The 22,506-nt window shown below is 37.6% G+C and overlaps 1 protein-coding gene and 1 long non-coding RNA gene across 2 annotated transcripts in view; one reads left to right on the top strand and one right to left on the bottom strand.

Moving 5' to 3' along the window:
- FAM241A (family with sequence similarity 241 member A) overlaps positions 1-8,867 on the top strand; it is a 40,347-nt gene extending 31,480 nt beyond the window's left edge. Inside the window, exon 2 of the mRNA XM_043438564.1 lies at positions 6,498-8,867. Within this exon, the coding sequence (XP_043294499.1) occupies positions 6,498-6,743 (246 nt within the window). The 3' untranslated portion in view covers positions 6,744-8,867. The remainder of the gene's footprint in view (positions 1-6,497) is intronic.
- Positions 1-22,506, bottom strand: part of LOC122422225 — a 47,791-nt gene that overhangs the window by 1,360 nt on the left and 23,925 nt on the right. The window lies entirely within an intron of this gene.

Genomic DNA, 22,506 nt, shown 5'->3' on the forward strand with positions numbered 1-22,506 from the left:
ATTGTCATAACACATGAAGAAAAATACAACTGAATTTAATTATCACAAGAAAGATGGTCACTAAGGTATTAGGCAGCATGTTACAGTAGAGAGAGAACAGAAGTAAAAACAATCACAGGACATAATTTCTACCAAAAATGTAGTAATAATATTAGTTACCATACATTGAGTGGTTTTTGTATGTATTCTAAAGTTTATCTGTTTCCTTATTATCACGCTGTATGAGGTAGATAGTGATATGCTCCTTTTATACCTGGGGAAACTGACAGTCGGTGGTTAAGTAATTTGCCTCGTATACATGACAAAGATTTGAATCCATCCTGCTTGCTTCCAACGTCTTTGTTTTTGGTTAATAAAGCTGTGTGATTTAACCTCTTATTTCTTCTTTCTGAAGTAAGAGACTTTAATTACCTTTAAAGATTCTTTGCTCTCAAAAATCCTATGATTATTTCAGGGCTCACCTTTAATTTCTCATCACTAATTTTGCATATTTTTAAGAGATTTTCAGTCAATTATACACTCCTATGTCATTAATTATGGACAAAATAATATCACTATTTAATGTGCATGTCATGGTCTGTACTATTATATGATCATGAAGTAAACTGTCATTTGATAAATGTTCTTCCATTGGGACCTCACATACAAAGAATAAAATTTGGCAAAGACACAAAGTGATTATGTTAGAACGGGGGTAAATGCCATCTACATTTTCGTATTGGTGTGTTTTATGTGTGAAGTGTTTTGTGTGTGTGTGTGTGTGCGTGCGTGTGTATTTGGTTGGTTGGTTTGGGTTTTTGCCTTATTGCAATTCTGCCAAGCATATCTCCTCATTCTTGCTTGGAGTCTCTTTTTTTCACATTTGAATCTGAATTCTAGTCAATACTGAATGGACTATAAAAAGATTTACTAAACTGCTGCAAATAGCTTTACCTTGTTTAAATTTTTATATAAGACAAAATTAAAATTTGAGCAATTTTATGCTTGATAAAACTCACCTTCAAGTATGCTATAAACTGGAAAAAGATGTAAAGCACAGAAAGACACTGATGTTCATTTCACTCTGTTAAATGTGCCCTTTCTGTGAAAAATGACAACGTGTTTACATAGTTTTTCTTTTTTCAGAGATCAAATACGTAAAATTGCTCTGAGAGCGTAGCAGTGTTACACAGATGTTAGCTATTACTAATACAATACCTGGAGGGAGTATAACACAGGGATTACTGGTGTGGTCGCTGGAGTAAGAATGTCTGAGTTCCTGTCATAGCTCCTTCAGTCACTAAGTGTAAGTCAATGGCCAGACATTTAACTCCTCTGAAACTTAGTTTCCTTATCTGCAAATGGGGAAAATAATAGTGCCTCCCTCACAGCCTGTTGGAAAGACAAAACAAGAAAATGCATGTACAACACAATGCCTGCCACGTGTTCACTGTTCTGCTATACCACTGATAATGCTACCGCTACTGCCTTCCTCTGGAAATTAGAGACCTCTGAGTAAGTCAGGGACTTCAGAGCTCAGCTGTTCATATGAGCCTCTGCTCTTAAAATACAGTTGTTTAGGAACTGAACTAAGCATGTAAATTTTAGCTAACAGCTATCATATTTTACAATCTCTCTAGAATCTATTTATACATATTTGAACAAATTCACAGATGTACTCATGGGGAAATAAAATAATTGATGTTGTTTATAAATTTTGTTTTTATTTTTGAGGAGTTTTTTGCCTAATATGTCATTACTATAGAATATTTCTATTGTTCATTCAACAAATATTTATTATGAGCCTGCTAAGGGCCAGGCACAATGCAGTATAATAAGTACTCTTGTTTGAACTTATATGGTTCTTTTCTTCAATGGCCTTACCCTTCCTATCATAGATAGTGACAGGAAATAGATATATAAAGAAATAATTTTAAAATTAAATATTGAGGTGGGTAGAATAATGGTTCCTCCCCCCTCAAAGATGTCCACATCTTAATCCTTAGTACCTATAAATATGATATCTTACATGGCAAAAAAGATTTTGTAGATATGATCAAATTTAAGGACTTTGAGATGGGAAAATGAACCTGGATTATCTCAGTGGACTAAACTTAATCACAAGGGTCCTTAAAAACAGAAAACCTTCCCCTGTTATTGTCAGAGGAAACAGTTAACTACAGAAGAATGGTCTGAGAGTTGCATTGTTGCTGGATTTGAAGGTGGAGGAAGGGGACTAGGAGCCAAGCAAGATGGACACCCTCTAGCAGCTAGAAAAAGTAAAGAAATGATTCTCTATTTGAGCCTCCGAAAGAAACAAGTCTGCCAATTTTGACTGATAACCTGCAAAACAGGTTAGAAAAAAGTGATACATTTGTGTCATTTTAAGTCACTAAGTCTGTAGTAATTTCATATGGCAGCAATAGAAAGCTAATTCAAACATAATAAATTCTCTTTACTTAAGGTCTGTCTGTGGAGAAATAGTTCTTCTATTTCTCCTAAAGTGTTAAGAATCACTTTCCAAAGTTGTATCAGAAGAGCTTCAAAGAATTTTCCCCAGAAGACACTCAGAAGTCATCATTCCAAAGTAGATCACATGCCCTTTCCAAGGCCAGCTTCTCATAAAGGGCAGAGGATTACTCTTAGACTTGTCATCTCTGAAGCTATAGATGGGGTTTTCCTCAGGTAAAGAATGTGGACTAGATTAAGGTTTGGACTGGATTACTGATTACGGAAAGAATAAGTGGATCTTAATAATATCCACAACAAAACATACTGATAATTCCATAAAAATCTATAATTGCTTTGAGATTACAATTATAAATTATACTTTGGAAAAAATAAGTCCATCTTTTTGTTTGGCAAGAAGTGGAGCAGGTAGAAAGTCTATCAAGATATTGCTGTAAAGCTTGGCAGTCACAAGATAAATTCTCCCCATTTATTCAACAAATATTTACTGATACAGAAAACACTGCAGTGATATTGACTGTAATGTCAGTGATTTAAGAATGTTGCCTGTTTTCTTTTCCTAGGGTTATTTGAACCTTTATCCAGTTCTTTGCTGAATATCGTTGATGGTCCCACAGAACTTTATTTGTGAAGATATGCCACTTTTAGGCATTTTTCTAGTGACTTTACTTTTTTCTTCTCCTTCAGATTGCCCAGATTAAAAAATGCTTCAGCAAGGTGGCAGATTTTTAGTAATTATTTTATCTGGTTGATAGGTACTTAGGGGTTCATTGTACTATTTTCTCTAATTTTGTGTTTGAAATTTTTCATATTAAAAAAAAAAAAAAAAAGGACAAGCAGGCTGCCGCAGCCACAGCACCCCCAGGCCAGTCTTTCTGGGCCTCCCATTTCTAGTCCCCGTCCCCCTAGCTGCTCCCCGGATCTCACGCTGCTGCCTCTCCACCTGGCCTTGAGGAGTTAACTGAGCAATGTAACACCTACTTCTTCCCCTGAAAAACCCACAAACAGTTTGTAGAAGAATTTAAAGTGAATCTTCAGAAAGAACTGTTTTAGATTAAGGTACTGGCTTTGTACTAAAACCTCAAATATACTGAAAAAGGTTTTAAAAGCTTTAGTAACAACAGAAAACCCCAAAGTACAATAAGTGCATAGGTTAAAAGAAATTAGAGGTGATAAAAAAGAAAAAAAAAAAGCTAAATAAAAAAATAAAGAGGCCAAAAATGGTACCAGCAATGCTAGACAATGGAGTAGAAGAGAAAGTTGAGGGACCAGAAGAATTATAAATTAAATCAGGAACTCCTTGAGTTCTATCCTAAAGAAAAGAAAGCTTAAATCTCAGGTAAGACCAAGATTTTTGTTTTTCTTTTTTAATAATAGTGTATTATCGTGGAGCACGTTAAAAAGTGTGAGAAGCTAAGAAACATAAAATTGATCACAGCACATCAATGAAGGAAAATATAGTTCAGAAGTTAAAATACAAAAAATAAGGAAAGGTTAACAAATAAATTATAATTCATGAGTATAATTCATGAGTATATTATCAATATCAAAAAGGATTCATATAAATCCCATTTTATGGATTAGAAAACTGAAGCTCAGGAAACTGAAGTAGTTTGATCAAGGTCATTCAGTTTAAGTGTTGGGAACCTAGATTTGAACTCTCCAGATATCTCAACAACATTTTGTTTTTCTCATTCTTTTTTGGTAGAAATTACAATTCAAAAGTAATTTATTAAATTATATGTATAAATTAACTCAAAAATAATTCTGGCTTAAATTTACATACATTTAACAATGATGCCCCACTGAGTCTCATTTTTTCATTACATCAGTGATACTGTGTACTCAAAATAAATTGCTATTATATGGGAAAACACCACCTTAAAGTGAAACACTTTAAGTGAAACCCTTCAGTGAAACACTGAAAATCATTTTGTCTGACTATTGCACATAGAAGTTATATTTTTGCATTTTTTCCTTATATATGTAAACTATTATGTAGGATAAAAAGTAAGGCATTTTTAAATGAAAAAATATTTTTAGTTATTTACTTACTGATTACTGGAATGATTAAGTTTTGGTTTCTAATAAAAGAATCTAAGTTTGATTCATGTGTTTGAAATGTGTCTCAAGTTAAGTTAATTAACTACTTTCTGGCCTAGACAGCCTACTTAGTAGCTTTTAATACTTACTTGTTATCATATGAAATGCTGTACCCAAAGTCTTCTTTTTAAACATGAGTAATCTTCTATCTTGCACCTACTATGAGCAAGTATATGTTCAATAAATAATTACTGATTTGAATCATCATGCCTAAAAGAGATTAGGTTTAATAAATTATAATTACAACTATGTCACTGTGACATAGTTTTTCTTTTGTGACCAAATTAGGCACTAGTGAAAAGAGAGAAACTATAGCAATTATTTTAGCAAAGATAAGTTAATACAAAGAATTGTTAAGCAGGCATTGAAGAACAGGAAAGGCAAAAACATGGAGGCAGTGATAGTCAAAAGATGTAAAAAATACCAGCATGATAAGCATTACCTGGAAACTTGTTAGAAGTGCAAATTCTCAGACTCCAAGCCCCTATTGTGGCTTACTGAATCAGAAACCCTGGCAGTGGGCTTTCAAAGCCCTCCAAGGAGTCTAACGTAAAAGTTTAAAAACCACAGCACTAAGGTAGGCTAGAGTGCCACAGATAGTAACACCAGGAAGCAGCCACCACTCCTGGGCCTGAGGAAGCAGAGAAGAGAGAGAGAATTACTAAAACTGAGAAAACTGGGGAAGGCCCCATCACACGCAGCTGCAACTCAGACTTCGAAGAACCAATCGCTGCTCGCCTGGTACTGGTGTTTCTGAGCTCAAAGGAGGAACACCATAGACCCTGGGAACCAGAAATCTGAGGGAAAGGAACCCACAGGTTTGATCTGGTGTCTTGGGAAGGCACATTGAGAGAGTTTCTGCAGGTGTTGGGGAGTCACTAAACTGAAATCAGTGGCTGCTGCCAGAAGGACCTACTACTGCCTGAGTGAACTGTCACTGGAGTGAGACCGAGAGGCTCAAGAAACCCATGAGAGGCGAACAGCAAAGAGCAAGTCCCGTCCTCCTCCTCTTGGTGTGCCGTGTCTCTGGTTCCTCTACTGGCAGAGCCTAATGGAGCCAGATGTGTTCGTAGAATTTCACAGAGTGGGGTTGAAGCTGAGAGATTGTAGCTTAATATCTGTCTACTAGAGATAGTAGTATAAAGACCCTAATTGTAGTAAGACTGAGAGGTAATAGAAATACCACATAATTTTTGGTATGTGTGATTGGGTACACATGGACATTTTCTGGGGAACTGATACCTAGGTAAACTTTTAGGCTTACTATACAAAACTATTCCTTTGTGGAAGTTTCTCCTGATGCGATGAATAAGCATTTAGGACATCAAGGACCTACACTGAATTCTTCTTAGCTTCCCAGCCAGAATCGAAAGATCACAGCCATAATAGCTGAGAATTATTCAACAGTAGCAGCAAGCTCTGTTCCAGAGAGATGAGACTGGGTCCTTGAAGTCTTAGTGTCAAAGGAATGGACTAAAAAGAAGCTTACTTATAGCAGGACAGAGCAATCCAGAGCCTGCCTCAGAACAGGAGGTTGGTATAAAAAGGTTGTTCTGTAATCACAGTCATTGATAAGAACAATATGAACATGATTTTTCACTTAATAAGTTTTGTGCAATTCCAGGGAACCAGAAAATGAATGGAAATGATCAGCTACTTTCTTCATCTTGTAAATCAGTGTTCTAGTAGTTGAGTGTCCAGTCAATGTCAAGGCCACACAAATCAATAAATCAGTGCTTTCCATTTTCTTGAAAGGTGATCACAGTCACAGCTGTTCTGGGTGACAATCAAAAGGAACATTCCCAGGTATTACTGAATGGTTATCAGAAGTATGCCCAGTACATACTCTGGAAGATAAAGAACTATGAAATGGTCATTACTCTTAAAAGACCTTCACCTGTTTCTCATTTTATGTTTATATTTTGTCTTGTTTTTGTTTTCCAAAGGATATTGAAGAATCACAAAACCACACTGGCGAGCCTGTTGGAGATGACTACAAAAGGATGGGGACACTTTTTGGTGAACTGAACAAAAGCCTCGTCAACATGGGCTTCACAAGGATGTATTTTGGAGAACAAATTGTAGAACCAGTAATAGTCATCTTCTTTTGGGTTATGCTGTGGTTCCTTGGCCTACCAGCCCTTGGACTAGTTGCTATTCTTTGCCTTGTCATTATTTATGTGCAGCAGTAAAATATGGCCAAATGAACTATCGTTTGACATTTGGTAGCCAGATACATAATTAGTGAAGTTATATATTTCACTACATAAAGGCTGAAAAGTTTGCCTTGTTTCAAATTGTGTGTTGTTGTTTTGCAATTAAATTTGTAAGTTGATGTTTAAAATTAAATTCACTCGATTTTAAGAGGGTTGAACATATATATAGTAGCTTATTCATAACTCTTGGTTCACTACTGTGATCTGTGCCCACTTTTAAATACTCCAATTCCCATGCCAAACCTTAAATAACACCAAAAAGTGAGCAGGGAAAATAGGATACAAAATTCAAATCAGACAATATAGATCTTGTAAAAGCTCTAATAAAACATTTTAGAAGAAAAAGCATGAAACATGGAGCAAAAAATTTTAACTGGAGAATTGCTCCTCACTTACCCAACCAAATAAATCCATATTTTCTGGGAAATAACTTGAGTTTCCACTGTCCCTGCTCAGCCAAAACTAATGTAAATGACAACTTCTATACACTACCTTAATATTTTGATGAAAATCAGTAAAGCTAGCACATTTTCTAAAGATTGAAAAGAAATATATTTATTCTAACTGAGGAAACTTCCCAAGTTAAATGTAACTTTTTTATAATGTAATACTTGGGCTTGGAATCACTTCAGTGTATCATTTGGAATTTTAGACAATTTTGGTGCTAATTAGTTTTTGTGAATTTTTAAAGTATCATAAGCCAGGTCCATAGTTGACTGTACCCTATAGTAATGAATATTTTCCTTGTATTTTTTCCTAGATAAACATTTTCAGTGTATTTTTTTCAGAAATTTACATTTTTATAGTTCTTTTATAGCAATTAGTCTAAGATTTTAAAAATCTATTTCCTATCTTGACATGGATTTTCCCCCCAAAATTGATTTGTATTATGGCTAAAATTCTTTATTATTCTTTTTTTTTTAAAGAAAAAGCTCATTTTCTTTAATATCTGTATTAGAAAGTACAGTATTACAATATAAAACCAAATGCTTAAATTTGGAACTCAGCAGCCAGTTGTATCATATTCCTCTGCTAAAGTCAAGTCAGTAATTGGCCAGGCATGTTATTAATGTGTCTTATTTCAACACTTTGGGGTTTTATATTGAAAAATAGCATTTCTTTAAACATATTTAGAAAATGAAAAATGGCTTACTGATATTTTGGATTTTGTTAAAAAATCTAAAATCTTTATACTTTGGTCTAAAAAACTTTCTATGTAGACAAAGGATAGGTAGTTGAGATAATTATCTAGAAATTTCAGTTAAATAGAGGAAGATAGAGCAATGGGTCATTTTTATCTTTGGCAGGGTAATAACTAAAGTGTGTAAAATGTTTACTGTTCTACTTTATAAAGTTTTTACCCAATCCTGTTTTTAAAATTTATTCTGTATGTCCTCAGTGTCTTCTATCCTGAAGCAGAAAAATGATGAAAATGTTCAATTTAGATTTCTAAAATTAGATTATCCTGGACAACAGTACCAATCAGAGGGCACTAAAAAATATTATTCCTTTGTGTAAATACAGATCTTTTAAAGATTGACTTTGAAAAAAGACTTTGTACTCTATCATTGTGTTTTTACTGGGTTTGCAATATTTTTAATAGTAACCTTTATGAACCTGGCATAAGTGCAAGTTATTTGAAAAGGTGTCATTATTCATGTCCAGTAGAGTTGCAAGGTTTTCAGTAGAAGTCATGAGATTTTGTATATCTGCATTCAATATTAAAAAGTGTATTTCTTTGTAATACTACTAGAAGTTTTAATTTCCTTTTGGAATGTAAAAAAGAAGTAGTATGCATAATAATAGCTCTGGTTCCACCAGTGCCTAATATTGAAAATATTTTTAAAAGTAATTTTTAATTGTCAAATACTATGCATCTGTACACTGCTGTTAATAGGATGTATATTAAATTCTATAAAGAAATGAGATATTTTGATGCTATCTTTTCTGCATATATTATTAGAAGAGCATACCAACAAATCATTTGCTTTAACAGGGAAAAAACAAACTTTGCTCATTTGATGGAAATAAAGTATTTTATGAAAGATATTAGAATGCAAATTATACTGATGTCTTGAAATAAAAAGAAACTGGTCATTTCTTTGGTTCATGGTATAAGGAATTAATTCAAAAACATTCTCAATCATTTCAATCTCAGAAGCCAATTTTAGAAACTACTATTGCTATGAATAAAGAGATAGAAATTATAGTGCTACATTTTTAGATTTGTGTATGTATATATCACTCATACCTCAATGCAAAAGGAAAAGGTCAAGACCTATAAGTAAACTGACTCTGGATGAATAAATCCATTTTCACTAAAGGAAAAACTAAGTTTTGTAGATTTCAGTTGTCTCATATGCTGAACTGTTACATACAAGGTATTTTTCATTCCTGGCCACCAGTCAGATCATTTCTTAGTTCACTAGTGTGCTGGAGCCAGCTTACACTGGCTTGCAAAAGCCAACTGTATACATTTAATCCCTCTTTGCCTTCAGTGACATCAAGTTGGTAGCCTGACACTGAATATGAGGGGAGTATTTACACTATAAAAATTGGCAAACACAACAAATCAGGGCTCTTTTCTTGTGGGAAGCCAGTTGTTAAACATGTATCATCAGCGCATCACTGATTAGCCACTCTAGAGGCCACATTTCCATTTCTACTCCTACAAACATAAAGGAAGCATATCAAGGCAAATCCCCACAGACCCATCCAAAATTGCATTTGAATCTTTTCCATGTGGGAACTATGGACCATAGTTGTCTTCTGACCAAAGTATGTCTCTATTTAATCACATGTTTTGACCAGAGAAAATCTTTCTGGGCTATCACTAAGCTGCCAGTCCATTAAAGACTATCCAAATGATCAGGAAATAAGAAACAGTTATGGAACTGAGAGGGCAAATTACAGCAGAAGGTCTGTTGTAAAGTATTAAGCTCAAAATAATCAAAGCTAGGTATTGAGCAATCAAGGACTGTTTATCTGGTTTGTGATTCTATAATATTACATATTTTAGTTATTTTAATTATTAATAATTTTAATTATTTTACAAATGTTTATTGATTTCAGTTTATTTTAGAAGTTTTCATTGTGAATTAATGGCTTGACAGGGTGAAAGAAGAATTTTAAAAATCAGACTTTCATACCTGTTAGTACTTCTAGTACTAGAATTGGCCAAGGAGAATATAAACTAATGTACAAACTGTGGCTTCAGGATTATTGCTGGACTGAATATTTTCTAAGTCCTATTTCTCTGCCATACAGTTGTGTTCATTTCGCATGCTAGTAAGGTTAACACTCAAAATCCTTCAAGCTCGGCTTTAGCAGTACGTGAACCAACAGCTTCCAGATGTACAAGCTGGATTTAGAAAAGGCAGAGGAACCAGAGATCAAATTGCCAACATCCGCTGGATCACAGAAAAAGCAAGGGAATTCCAGAAAAACATTTACTTCATTGACTACACTAAAGTCTTTGACAATGTGGATCACAACAAACTGGAAAATTCTTCAAGAGATTGGAATACCAGACCACCTTAGCTGTCTCCTGCGAAACCTGTATGCAGTTCAAGAAGCAACAGTTAGAACCAGACATGGAATAATGAACTGGTTAAAAACTGAGAAAGGAGTACATCAAGGCTGTATATTGTCACCCTGCTTATTTAACTTCTATGCAGAGTACATCATGAGAAACGCTGGGCTGGATGAAGCACAAGCTGGAATCAAGAGTGCAGGGAGAAATATCAACAACCTCAGATATGCAGATGACACCACTCTAATTGCAGAAAGTGAAGAGGAACTAAAGAGCCTCTTGATGAGGGTGAAAGTGAAATGGCTGGTTTAAAACTCAATACTCAGAAAACTAAGATCATGACATCTGTTCTTAACATTTCATGGCAAACAGATGGCGGGGGAAGGGGATGGAAACAGAGACTAATTTTATTTTCTTGGGCTCCAAAAAATCACTGCAGATGATGACTGCAGCCATGAAATTTAGAATACACTTGCTCCTTGGAAGGAAGGCTATGACAAACCTAGACAGTGTATTAAAAAGCAGAAACATCACTTTGCCAGCAAAGGTCTGTATAGTCAAAGCTATGGTTTTTTCAGTAGTCATATACGGATGTGAGAGTTGGACCATACAGAAGGCTGAGTGCCAAAGAATTGATGCTTTTGAACTGCGGTTGAAGACTCTTGAGAGTCCCTTGAACTGCAAGGAGATCAAACCAGTCAATCCTAAGGGAAATCAACCCTGAATATTCACCGGAAGGACTGATGCTGAAGCTGAAACTCCAATACATCAGCCACCTGATGGGAAGAGCTAACTCACTGGAAAAGACCCTGATGCTGGGAAAGATGGAAGGCAAGAGGAGAAAGGGGTGACAGATGGCTGGATGGCATCATTGACCCAATGGACATGAGTTTGAGCAAACTCAGGGAGATAGTGAAGGACAGGGAAGCCTGGTGTGCTGTAGTCCATGGTGATGAAGAGTCGGACACGACTTAGTGACTAAACAATAACAGTTTCTCTGCCCAACCCTTAATTTTTGATGTTCCAGACTGTTCTTTCACGGTCTACACACTACCTTGGGCAATACCACCAGTCCCATGGCTTCACTTACCATTTCATACTAACAGCTCTCCAGTCTGCACCTCCATTTCAGAGAGTTCTATGCAGAATATTAGATTCATACATTCAACTGCTTGCCCAGCATCTATCTGTTCTTGCTTATCCCTTAGTACCCAAAATATAACATGTCCAGAAAAGGAACTTGGCATCTTTTTCCCAAACATTTTCTTCTTCTGTGTTTCTAGTCTTAGCACAGCCCACACGTAACCTATCACTCTTTCACCTTGTTCTTTTACCTCCTAGAAAGTGAAAGTGAAAGTTAGTCTCACGGTCGTGTCTGACTTTTTGTGATCCCATAGACTGTAGCCTGCCAGGCTCCTCTGTTGGTGGAATTCTCCAGGCAATAGTACTGGAGTGGGTTGCCATTTTCTTCTCCAGGGGATCTTCCTGACCCGGGGATCGAACCTGGGTCTCCTGCACTGCAAACAGATTCTTTACCAACTGAGCTACTAGGGAAGCCCTTAGTGTTTTATCTCCTAAAAATACCTTTAATCTTCCCACTTTTCTCCATTCACAGTATCACTAACCTAGTCCACACTGCCATCCATAGATTGCTATCTTAGAATCCTCACTGACCTCCTGCCTTCATTTTTCCATGTTATAATCAATAATTTTTCTAAAATGTGACTGATGTCCTTGGCCTAAATCTTTTCAATGACTTCTTATTACCATTATGATAAAATGCTTAGTCCTTAGTATAGGTTGCATGAACCCCTCGTGAACTGGTTCTTACATACCTTACCTCTATGTATCCACCTTCCTTCCCAAGCCTCACTCTACTGATGGTGTTTTCAGCTGAGAGCTGTACTTTCTTCCAGAACTCTTACCTTCTCTCTTTAGCTCCTCCCCACCAAATTGACTAGCACATCCACAGCTTTAAGGCTTATTTAGATATTGTGTCCCCTGGGGAAATTTTCTCTGCCTCTTTTAAATCCTGTTTTGGTATTTCACAGGGCTTCCCTGATAGCTCAGTTGGTAAAGAATCTGCCTGCAATGCAGGAGACCCCGGTTTGATTCCTGGGTCAGGAAGATCCGCTGGAGAAGGGACAAGCTGCCCACTGCGGTATTCTTGGGCTTCCCTTGTGGCTCAGCTGGTAAAGAATCCACCTCCGATGCAAGAGACCTGGTTTGGGAAGATCCCCTGGAGAAGGGAACGGCTACGCACTCCAGTATTCTGGAGAATTCGACGGACTGTATAGTCCATGGGGTCACAAAGAGTGGGACAGGACTGAGCGACTTTCACTTTTACTTTTTACTTTGATACTTAATGTGCTTTCAGAGAACCCTGTGTTTCCCCTGTCAACGTCTGTCATGTTATATTGTAAAAGTTTATGGTCAGCTTCTTTCATTAAACGATAGGCTTCACAGGCAGAGACATGTCTGTCATGTTCATAATTGCATCACCTAACACAATGACTGGCATACAGTATGTGCTCAAAATCTTTGTCAATAAATAAATCAGCTTCATTTATTCATATTCTCCCTAGAGGGTATTCACAAAGAAGACCTAAAGTTGGTTGTACTTTAAAGTTTTTTAACTCCAAAAATATACCCTATTTGCATAAAGAGCATGGATTGATTTATATGTTATCAAGAGCTGTTTATTCACTTTCAATTGAAGAATATTGCTGTTTTTTGCATACATATACAGTATTGCTACTATATGCTTACATTTTTAGAAAAAAATGTATTTTCAGTGTTGTGCTTGATGAAATCACTATTTCTCCAGAACGCAAATGGTAATTCATGCTACCTAAATTTCTTCTTTTTCCAGTATTTTTCAATAGATCTTTATTTACTAAACTTTAATGTTTTAAAAATCTCAGAAATGTGAGCAGGAATTCTCAAGTATCTAAGCTTGGTATTTTAGGCTCCTGAATAAATTCACAACTAGAGTGACCTAGCTGCCCAGATTATATATGTTAAATAACATGTGTATAAAATACTTTATTATTCTTTCTAATAAATAATGCCCTTTCACAGCCCTGCATTCTGAGTCTCCCTTCTGACTCCTTACATTGTTTTCTGCTTGTCAGTTAATTGCTGCCACATCAAGTGTGGGTATAGTCACCTGAGAGTAAAAAGAGTGTGTTTTCCTCATCCTTATTGCTGGAGCGGAAAGCCAAGGCCTGATGGATGTACAGCTTCCCAGACAATAGAGTACCGGGAAAATCCAGATCTAGATGAGCCAAGCTGTATTTCTTCTTTAAAATTATTGAATGAACTCAGCAGAAGCCAGCTAAGATCCAAAACTTGGTCATTCAAATGCTTATTAAATTTGAATTGTTATTTTTTCAGCAAAGTTCAATCACTTAACCTTTCATTGACTTCATCAGCTAGAATACAGTGATTTTTACCACAAGACCATCGACCTTTTTTGTTATGGGTTTACCCCTATATTACAAGAGACTAGCTGATGGTATATTTTTTAATGGGAGATTTTTTAAGGAAAGAATGAAAATTCTATATACAGTATACTTATTTATACCATAGTTGGTTCAAAACAAGATCTTCAGAATTATTTTTGTAGGAGGGGAGAATGAGATATATAAAAACTCAATATTTGAGACTATGTGCCATCTACAGAATGCCCTTCTCTGGTCTGTCAATAAATTTTCCTGGTTTTACATATATATCAAAAATATTCATGACTATCATTAAAGTATTTTCAGCTTTAAAAGGCACAACAGTATATGTTGTGTAAACACATATGTGTGTGTAAACACACCATACAAATAAAAGTGAAGAAGAAACAATTATGAAAGGAAAACACTTAGATGTTGGTTTGTAAAGATTAACCTAAATTAACCCTGCACAAAACCATAATGATGATTTTTCATATAAGGTTTAATATAACATTGTTTAATTGTTAGACCAGTGGTTTTCAAAGGTTTTAGTTTGTTTGGCTTCAAGGGGACTGTAAGTAAGTGATTATGATAAAGCTTAGCTTTATCTACATAAACATAAATGATAAAAACAGAGCTGTTTTAGTTGATTTTGCTGTAGGCCCCAGTTCCCTGGGAAGTTAGTAAGCAGGAAATGTACTAGGGAGTGCTCTGGAGAAAGATTCTATAAAGCGAGGAAAAGAAGTAGGATGGGGCAGTTCAGTACAGTCACAGCAAGGCCTCGGTGAGTCTACTGGGAGTTCTCAAACAGGAATGATCCTTCAGGACTGACCTATAGTTGGGACAACAGAGCTCTCCTCAGCCAGAAGAGACTGCCAGAGAGGACTGATACCTGGCGGTTGTCGGCTAGCAGCTTTCCAGCAGTCATCACAGAAGACTGGGTCTTCAGAACTTTAGTTCTAAAGGAAAGATCTGAGCAGCACACACCATCCACACACACTCCCTTCTCTTCTCACCTCATCTTCCATAACCCAGCTCTAAAGAGCACAGTATGAACATGACTCATTTAAATCAAACTCACTGGTCAAGATACTTTTAAATATTTTTAAGGGGGCTTCCCAGGTGGCTCTGTAAAGAATCTCCCTGCCAAAGCAGGAGACATGGGTTCAATCCCTGGGTCAGGAAGATCCCTTGGAGAAAGAAATGGCAACCCGTTCTAGTATTATTCTTGCCTGGGAAATCCCATGCCCAGAGGAGCCTGGTGGGCCCCAGTCCATGGGGTTGCGAGAATCGAACACAGCATAGCAACTAAACAGCAGCCTTTTTAGTCTACTGAGTTGCCTGCTTCTGTTATGAGATTTGGCTGTTAGATTATGACAGTTTTAGTTGACTAGACAGTATGCCCAGAATTCAGAAAAGGCTTGAGGTTGCTACGAATAGGTGAACAGATGATTGACAGAAAAGCTCATTACTTAAAATCAGGAGTAGGAAATCCATGAAATTTTGTGTGCGTTACTGCTTACACCAAAATTTATGCTAGTAGGTCCCTCAGGTAGTGCATCACAAGACATCAGGGCGCGTCTCGGGAGCCGGGTAAGTTTAAGCCTAGACGTAGGTAAGTGCTTTCTGCTTTCTGGCCCCTTTCTCAAGTTAAAGCAATTTTAATCCTCAGACTTTTGGAGCAAGTTGAAAATAAGATTTCCAATGGTAGAGCAGAACTCACTTGTAAAGAAACCATATTCCCCTTGCCCTCAGCGCACTGCTGCAACTGATTTATGACTTGGCGATTTGGCCCTAATCATGGCTTTTCTATTTATTTTTAGCACAAAAGGTATCAGCAGCCAAATTTGGTAATTCAGTAGGCATGAACTTTCTCCAGTCTTGGCTCAGAATATTTGGGGTGCCCCTAAGAGTACTTTTACTTAATATTTTTATCCCTGGAATTTTAGGAGTGAGCAAGATCAAGCAACGTAATGGCCCCAAGCCAGTTGTATACTAAAACTATAACATTGTTTAGGCAAGATTTCCCCCTTTGGTTATAGAAAAATATATTAGAACAATGTACAAACTTTCAGAATGATCTCTTTATGTTAGACCTGAATTTAAGACTTGGTTCTGCATTTATTGTATCTAACTGTACAATCTGTGTAAGTCAACCACATCTCTTTAAACTCCAAGATTCTCCTCTGTAAAATGGGGTAACTTTATGTAAGACTGAATAAATTATTGCATATCTTATCACAGTACCTACATATAGCAAGCGTTCAATAAATGCTAGTCATTAAATATAAACATCCACAAATAAGAGAGGACATTCTTCACTATCCATGGATATCCATGGATATCCATAAATACAAGGGAATTCTGTTACACTGCTATCATTCACAATTCCTCATGATTAAAATCTTCTGCGAATTGTCTTATAAACTTCAACTATTAGTGCTTCATGAATCAAAATGATCACAAAAATAAGGAATTAAAAAAAAAAACAAGAAGTAAAGGACGCAAAGACTTGAATAGAAATAAAATATGCTCTGTGCAACCACACCTTCCTTAATGAGATGTCATTTTCTCTAAACACTTATTTACTGCAATACCATACATGTTTTGTGCTTCTTTGCCTTAGAAAACTTAGGTACAGAAACACACTCACCAGTGCATCCACAGGTCTGCTGTGGATCTGAAGAGTTTACAAAACGAAATCAGTTCTAAAAATACCTCTCTAAGTTTTACTCCACTGTATAGGCTAGGTGAAGTGAAATTGTTAGTCGCTCAGTTGTTTTTGCGACTCCATGGACTGTAGCCTGCCAGGCTCCTCTGTCCATGGAATTCTCCAGGCAATAATACGGGCGTGGGGAGAGATTTCCTTCTCCAGGGGAATCTTCCAACCCAGGGATCAAACCCAGGTCTCCTGCATTGCAGGCAGATTCTTTACCATCTGAGCTACCAGGGAAGTTTTTTATAGTTTATAGAATTGCAAACGGTATCTTGCTTTGATTACAAAGAAATTTCAGGTTAATTTGTTGGGGCTTATATGTTATATTATGCTTTTAATGTGCACCAGGAATGCTGTCACCAAGATAAATGTACCTGAACCCTAGTACTCTCACATGTTTCCCGGCTGGCTCAGTGATAAAGAGTCCACCTTCCAATGCAGGAGACATAGCTGACGCAGGTTCGATCCCTGAGTCAAGAGGATTGCCTAGAGGAGGAAATGGCAGCCTGTTCCATTCTTGTCTGGAAAATTCCATGGACAGAGGAGCTTGGCAGGCCACAGTGCATGGGGTCACAAAGAGCGGGACGTGATTCGGCAACTGAACACACACTCTCACATAAGAAAACTAGTACATGCCAATATACATGGATACATTCTGCGCACAGGCTGGTAGAAACCAGTAAAGATTACTAGTATATAATGTTTAAAAGAGTATTATTAATTTGTTCATAAAGTCTTATCTTTTTAGTCTGTAAAAACACACTAAAGGCTTCAACTGCATTGTTCCATCCTGGGTTTCTCTTTCCTAGTTCCTTTTCTTTTAAGCCGTTCTCCCTCCCTGAAAAGTGAACGTTCCTCAAATCAGACATTTATGGCTGTGAATGTTTTATAATAAATTATGGCATATCTTTAGTGCCATCTCCTAGTGTATTTCGAAACTGGTTCTCCCACATTTCCCTTAACTGTCAGTTTACGCTTTCAGATATTTTTATAAGATGCTCAGATAGAGCTCATGTTGGCAAAATACAGCTCTCCTCAGGCATTTCTTCCTTTTTCAACTTGTAAGAAACATTTCTTGAGAGCTGCATGTCTAGCTACCTGAGCACCACAGCCTTCTCCCTCTGTAACAGAGATACGGAGCTTCTCCTGTCCTGCCGTATCGCTGACGCCCAAGTCAATGACATGGGTTTTTTCTACCAACTTGGCAAAAGACCTATGCTAACAAAGGAGACATTATTTTTGTAATGCAGAAAGAGTTAGACATAAAAAGACCTGAACATTAATAACTTGTTTTAAATTTCGGATGCCTTACTGATACCACTTAACTAGTGCTAGGCGCTGCTGTTTCGTCTCGGCCAAGAAAGACGAACTGCTATTAACATGACCTCTTTACCACGTGAGTCACTTCTCTCTTCAGCAAGGCCTGTCAGAAATGGTCATACCAGGAAAAAGATGATTCTAGTAAATTCTCGAAGTATATCTAAACTTCGTGTTTAATCTCTTCACTACCATCCAGTCAAAGAGCAGGGCTGTCGCTCCACCTGCCCGGCTTCTCTATTTCTCCTAATGCTGACGGTGCCTCCAGTTCTATGCAGAGCTTTCTGCTTCCCAGAACCATGTTTCTCAATGCAGATTGCATTGCAAGATTAGATTAATCTTCAGAGGAGGCCTAGAGAATGGACAATGATTTTTTTTAGTAGGTTTGGCACATGGAATCAGAGCAAGACTAAAAGGAAACTTTCTGTGAGGCACCATCTGCTGCCAAGCTTTTTCTTTCTGGAACAACGAACATCGTCAGCATGAATTCATGTTTAGCCTAATATAAGTACAGAAAAATAAAAACAGATAAAGACAAATAAATAAACAGATAAAGAAATAAGTATAGATATGAGTACATACAAGAGGTTACTGTTGAAAGAGTTCAGGTCATGCCACCCCTAAAATATATCACTTGTGTACATTGATTATTTTGAGCTGAAAGCACTTACAAAGCAGCCAATTCTAAGGAGGTTTTCTCTGAACTCCCCTTATCTGCCTAAAGACAGATCCTCTAAAAGGAACTCAGTTGTCATAAATTCCCTTGACAGGAGTTTCATCAACCAGGGAACACTGACTCCTATCAGACTAGTGGACCCAACAGCCAGACAAACTTTGAAACAAACCACCATACAGTATGTCCCATCTGTTCTTCTAAAAGCCCACTCACCCTCCCTAAAAATCATTTCCTAAACTGCCTGCATCCCTCTCCCCCACTAACATGGCATCATGCGCGTGCTGAGTTGCTCGGTCATGTCCAGTCGTGTCTGACTCTTTGTGACTCTGGCTTGTGGCCCGCCAGGCTCCTCTGTCCATGGGGTTTTTCAGTCGAGAGTACTGGAGTGGCTTGCCATTTCCTCCCCCAGGGGATCTTCCCAACCCAGAGATCTAGCCTACATCTCCTGCGTCTCCTGCATTGCAGGTGGATTCTCTACCAGCTGAACCATCGGGGAACCCCAGTTAAGATGGTATGTACGTTCTCAAATCTCACCAATTTAGGGGCGAAGGTATTCAATTTTATTTTCTGTGTGTGAAATATTAAAGTACAATGAATTTATATACCTTTATCCTGTTAGTCTGCCTATTGTCAGTTTATTTCACAGACACATATTTCCAAACTGAGGGCACCCAGAGGTAACAACACCCCAGTGGTAACCAGTGCAATAGCACACCTTTGTTTCTGAGGTCTTCCTCTCAACAAATTCAGATTGAGGATCCTTCTAGAACATATCTGACTGGTACTCCTCACATCTGTCAAGGTCATCAAGAACAGGGAGATTCTGAGTAACTCCTTCAGACAAGTGAAGGCTAAGGAGACATGATTATTGAATATAATGCGGTATCCTGGAAAGGATTGTGAAAGAAAAAGAACATTAGGTAAATAAAACCAAGGAATTCTGAATAATATATGTATTTCAATTAATAATAATGTATCAATATTGGTTCATTAGTTGTGACAAATTACTATACTATAAATATAAGATTTTAATAGGAGAAACTGGATACGGGATATATAGGAACCCTATGCATACTCTTTGCAACTTTTCCATACATTTCAAACTATTCTAAAATTAAAAGTTTGTTTTAGGGTGGGACGCAGAAAACTGGGAGGGAGGCTCACGAGGGAGCAGGTATACGTATATTTATGGCTGATTCATATTGTTGTATGGCAGAAACCAACACAACATTGTAAAGCAATTATCCTCCAATTAAAAATAAACTTTTAAAAAAAGTTTGTTTTTAAAAAAAGCAATTTAACACATTCTACTAAATCCTTAGTCATGTCAGTAACTGTGTATTATCCCCTTTACTATAAATGTAATTTGTGTTATCAGACAACATGAGTTCTTAATGACTTCTCCTTTCGTCCTCTTCTTTCTATGTATTATTTTATAGGAGCAACATACAAAATTCACAATAATTCACTCTTCTTTGAAAATTTATTGATTCGTTACTTTCCGTGTATTTGATTAATCTTTAATAGGTTTCCTGGGGAAGGGCATAGGAATCTAAACATCCTCATACAAAGCAATGAGGTCATGCCCAGGAGAGCCTTTGGGTTTGACATATACTCCTGTCCTTCTAGTGGTTCCTGCTGGGTGTGGGGTATACCTCCAGAAGTGTGTCCTGAGACTGGACACACTGTGACTGTCTCAGAGTCTGCTGGCTCAGAGGTCCTGAAGAGCCTCACCCCTGTTGAGAATTCTCGCCTGCTCAGGACACAGCAAACTGGAACATCATCTCCTTCCGCCACCAGCCCCCAAAGAACAGCCTGAATCTCAGAGCTTACCCAGAAGAGAGTTCCTAGACTAGAACTATCTTAAAAGTCTTTCCAGAGAGACCTCCCAGGTTCATATTGATTTGACTCCGTGGCCTGAAGGAACCTGCAGAGGAAGGATGCAGGGATGGGTCCTGCAGCCGGGCAACCTTCTTCTGCACTCATGACTCCCCGTGGGGGCATCCTCCGTATATCTGCACCGAGAGGCCCTCCCAGGGGAGGATAACAGGTGCTGGGTACTCTCTCTAGCGTCAGGCTTTCCCAGGCTTGATAACTGCTTGGGACAGCAACACCTGTTCTTCTCATTAAGCTATCTGTGCTTTATGAGAAGTCGAAACTATTTCTGCCTGAATATCTTCAGTATACTCTCTACCATCTTTTGAAAAACCTTTGAGAAGTATAGAGTCAGCGACTCTAACTACCCATTGGTGATTATGGAGACGGTCTGTACACTGAACAGGTGAAAAGGGAATTTTGCTTGCAGTCTATTCTTCCCTCCTGCCCTCAAGGAAGCCAGCTGTGCCTGGATTATTCTTGTTTGTCAGCGTCAGTTTAAGCACTCAAAGGGATAAAACATTACCAGATAAGGTTTAAAAAACATCTTGACCCTAGTTAAATGTTAAATTTAAATTAGTTGGGTTATAGTTATATATTCTATATATAATTTATTATGAATATTTATTATATTTATTTAATTTTTAAATACATTTTCCAGAAGACATAGTAAGGTGTTAACAGTGGTGACCTCTGAGTGGTAGGTGTGTTCTTATTTAATCATTTTTGCTTAGCTTATTTTCTACAATGCAGTCCATGTCCACTAAAAACAAAAGGTTATTGTTTTTAATCTATGCTAATTTACACATTTCTGGCATTAAATTTTTCTACCTTCTATCTGCTCCCTAGCTGGCAGAAAAGTGATTTCTTTAAAGGATAATCTATCTAATGAAACAGAAAAGCTGCAAAAATACATACCAAGAATGCTAATAAACTGAGTTTTTACTCATTAAAAAAATGCTTCTCAAAGTTTTCCATGAGGTACTGGCCTTCAGGATGGAAATTTCCAAACTGTTTTCACTTACTACTATAAAAATTGCATGAGTGATCAGGCCTGAACACAGATGGGGAAAGTTGGCAATGCTTAGATGACAAAAAGGATAATAAGGCCCATATACTGAGCTGTTTGCTTTAGACTGCACCTGGTCCAAGCGGCCCCAAAGTGCTCCAAAGCCAACGTCATAATTGGTTGTTGGGAAATGAGCTTAATGTCACAGAAAGGTCAGTTGTAACACCGAAAACCATCTGAACTGAGAACTTCTTAGCACTGTACTTTGAACATAATGTTTATACAGTTATTTTGTTCAACTCTTTGCATTGTTGTTGTTTAGTCACTAAGACATGTCCGACTCTTTGCAGCCCCATGAGCTGCAACACACCATGCTTCCTGGCCTTCACTATCTCCAGAAGTTTGCTCAGACTTAGGTCCATTGAGTCAGTGATGCCATCCAAACATTCACCATGAAGTGATGGGACCAGATGCCATGATCTTAGCTTTTTGAATGTTGAGTTTTAAGCCAGCTTTTTCACTCTCCTCTTTCACCTTCGTCAAGAGGCTCTTTAGTTCCTCTTCACTTTCTGCCATAAGGGTGGTGTCACCTGCATATCTGAGGTTATTGATCTTTCTCCCGGCAATCTTGATTCCGGCTTGTGCCTCAGCCAGCCTGGCATTTGGCATGATGTACTTCCCTGGTGGATCAGATGGTAAAGTGTCTGCCTGGAATGCAGGAGACCAGGTTCAACTCCTGGGTTGGGAAGATCCCCTGGAGAAGGAAATGGCAACCCACTCCCGTACTCTTACCTGGAAAATTCCATGGACTGAGGAGCCTGGTAGGCTACAGTCCATGTGGTCGCCAAGAGTCGGACATGACTGAGCAACTTCACTTTTCACTCTAAATATAAGTTAAATGAGCAGGGTGACAATATACAGTCTTGACATACCCCTTTCCCAATTTGGAACCAGTCTATTGTTCCATGTCTGGTTCTAACTGTTGCTTCTTGACCTGCATACAGGTTTCTCAGGAGACAGGTAAGGTGGTCTGGTATTCCCATCACTTTAAGAATTTTCCACAGATTGTTCTGATCCACACAGGCAAAGGTTTCAGTATAATTAATGAAGCAGAAGTTTTCGGAATTCCCATGCTTTTTCTATGGTCCAATGAATGTTGACAATTTGATCT

This window comes from Cervus canadensis, chromosome 19, assembly GCF_019320065.1.
Source record: "Cervus canadensis isolate Bull #8, Minnesota chromosome 19, ASM1932006v1, whole genome shotgun sequence".
Taxonomy (NCBI): Eukaryota; Metazoa; Chordata; class Mammalia; order Artiodactyla; family Cervidae; genus Cervus; species Cervus canadensis.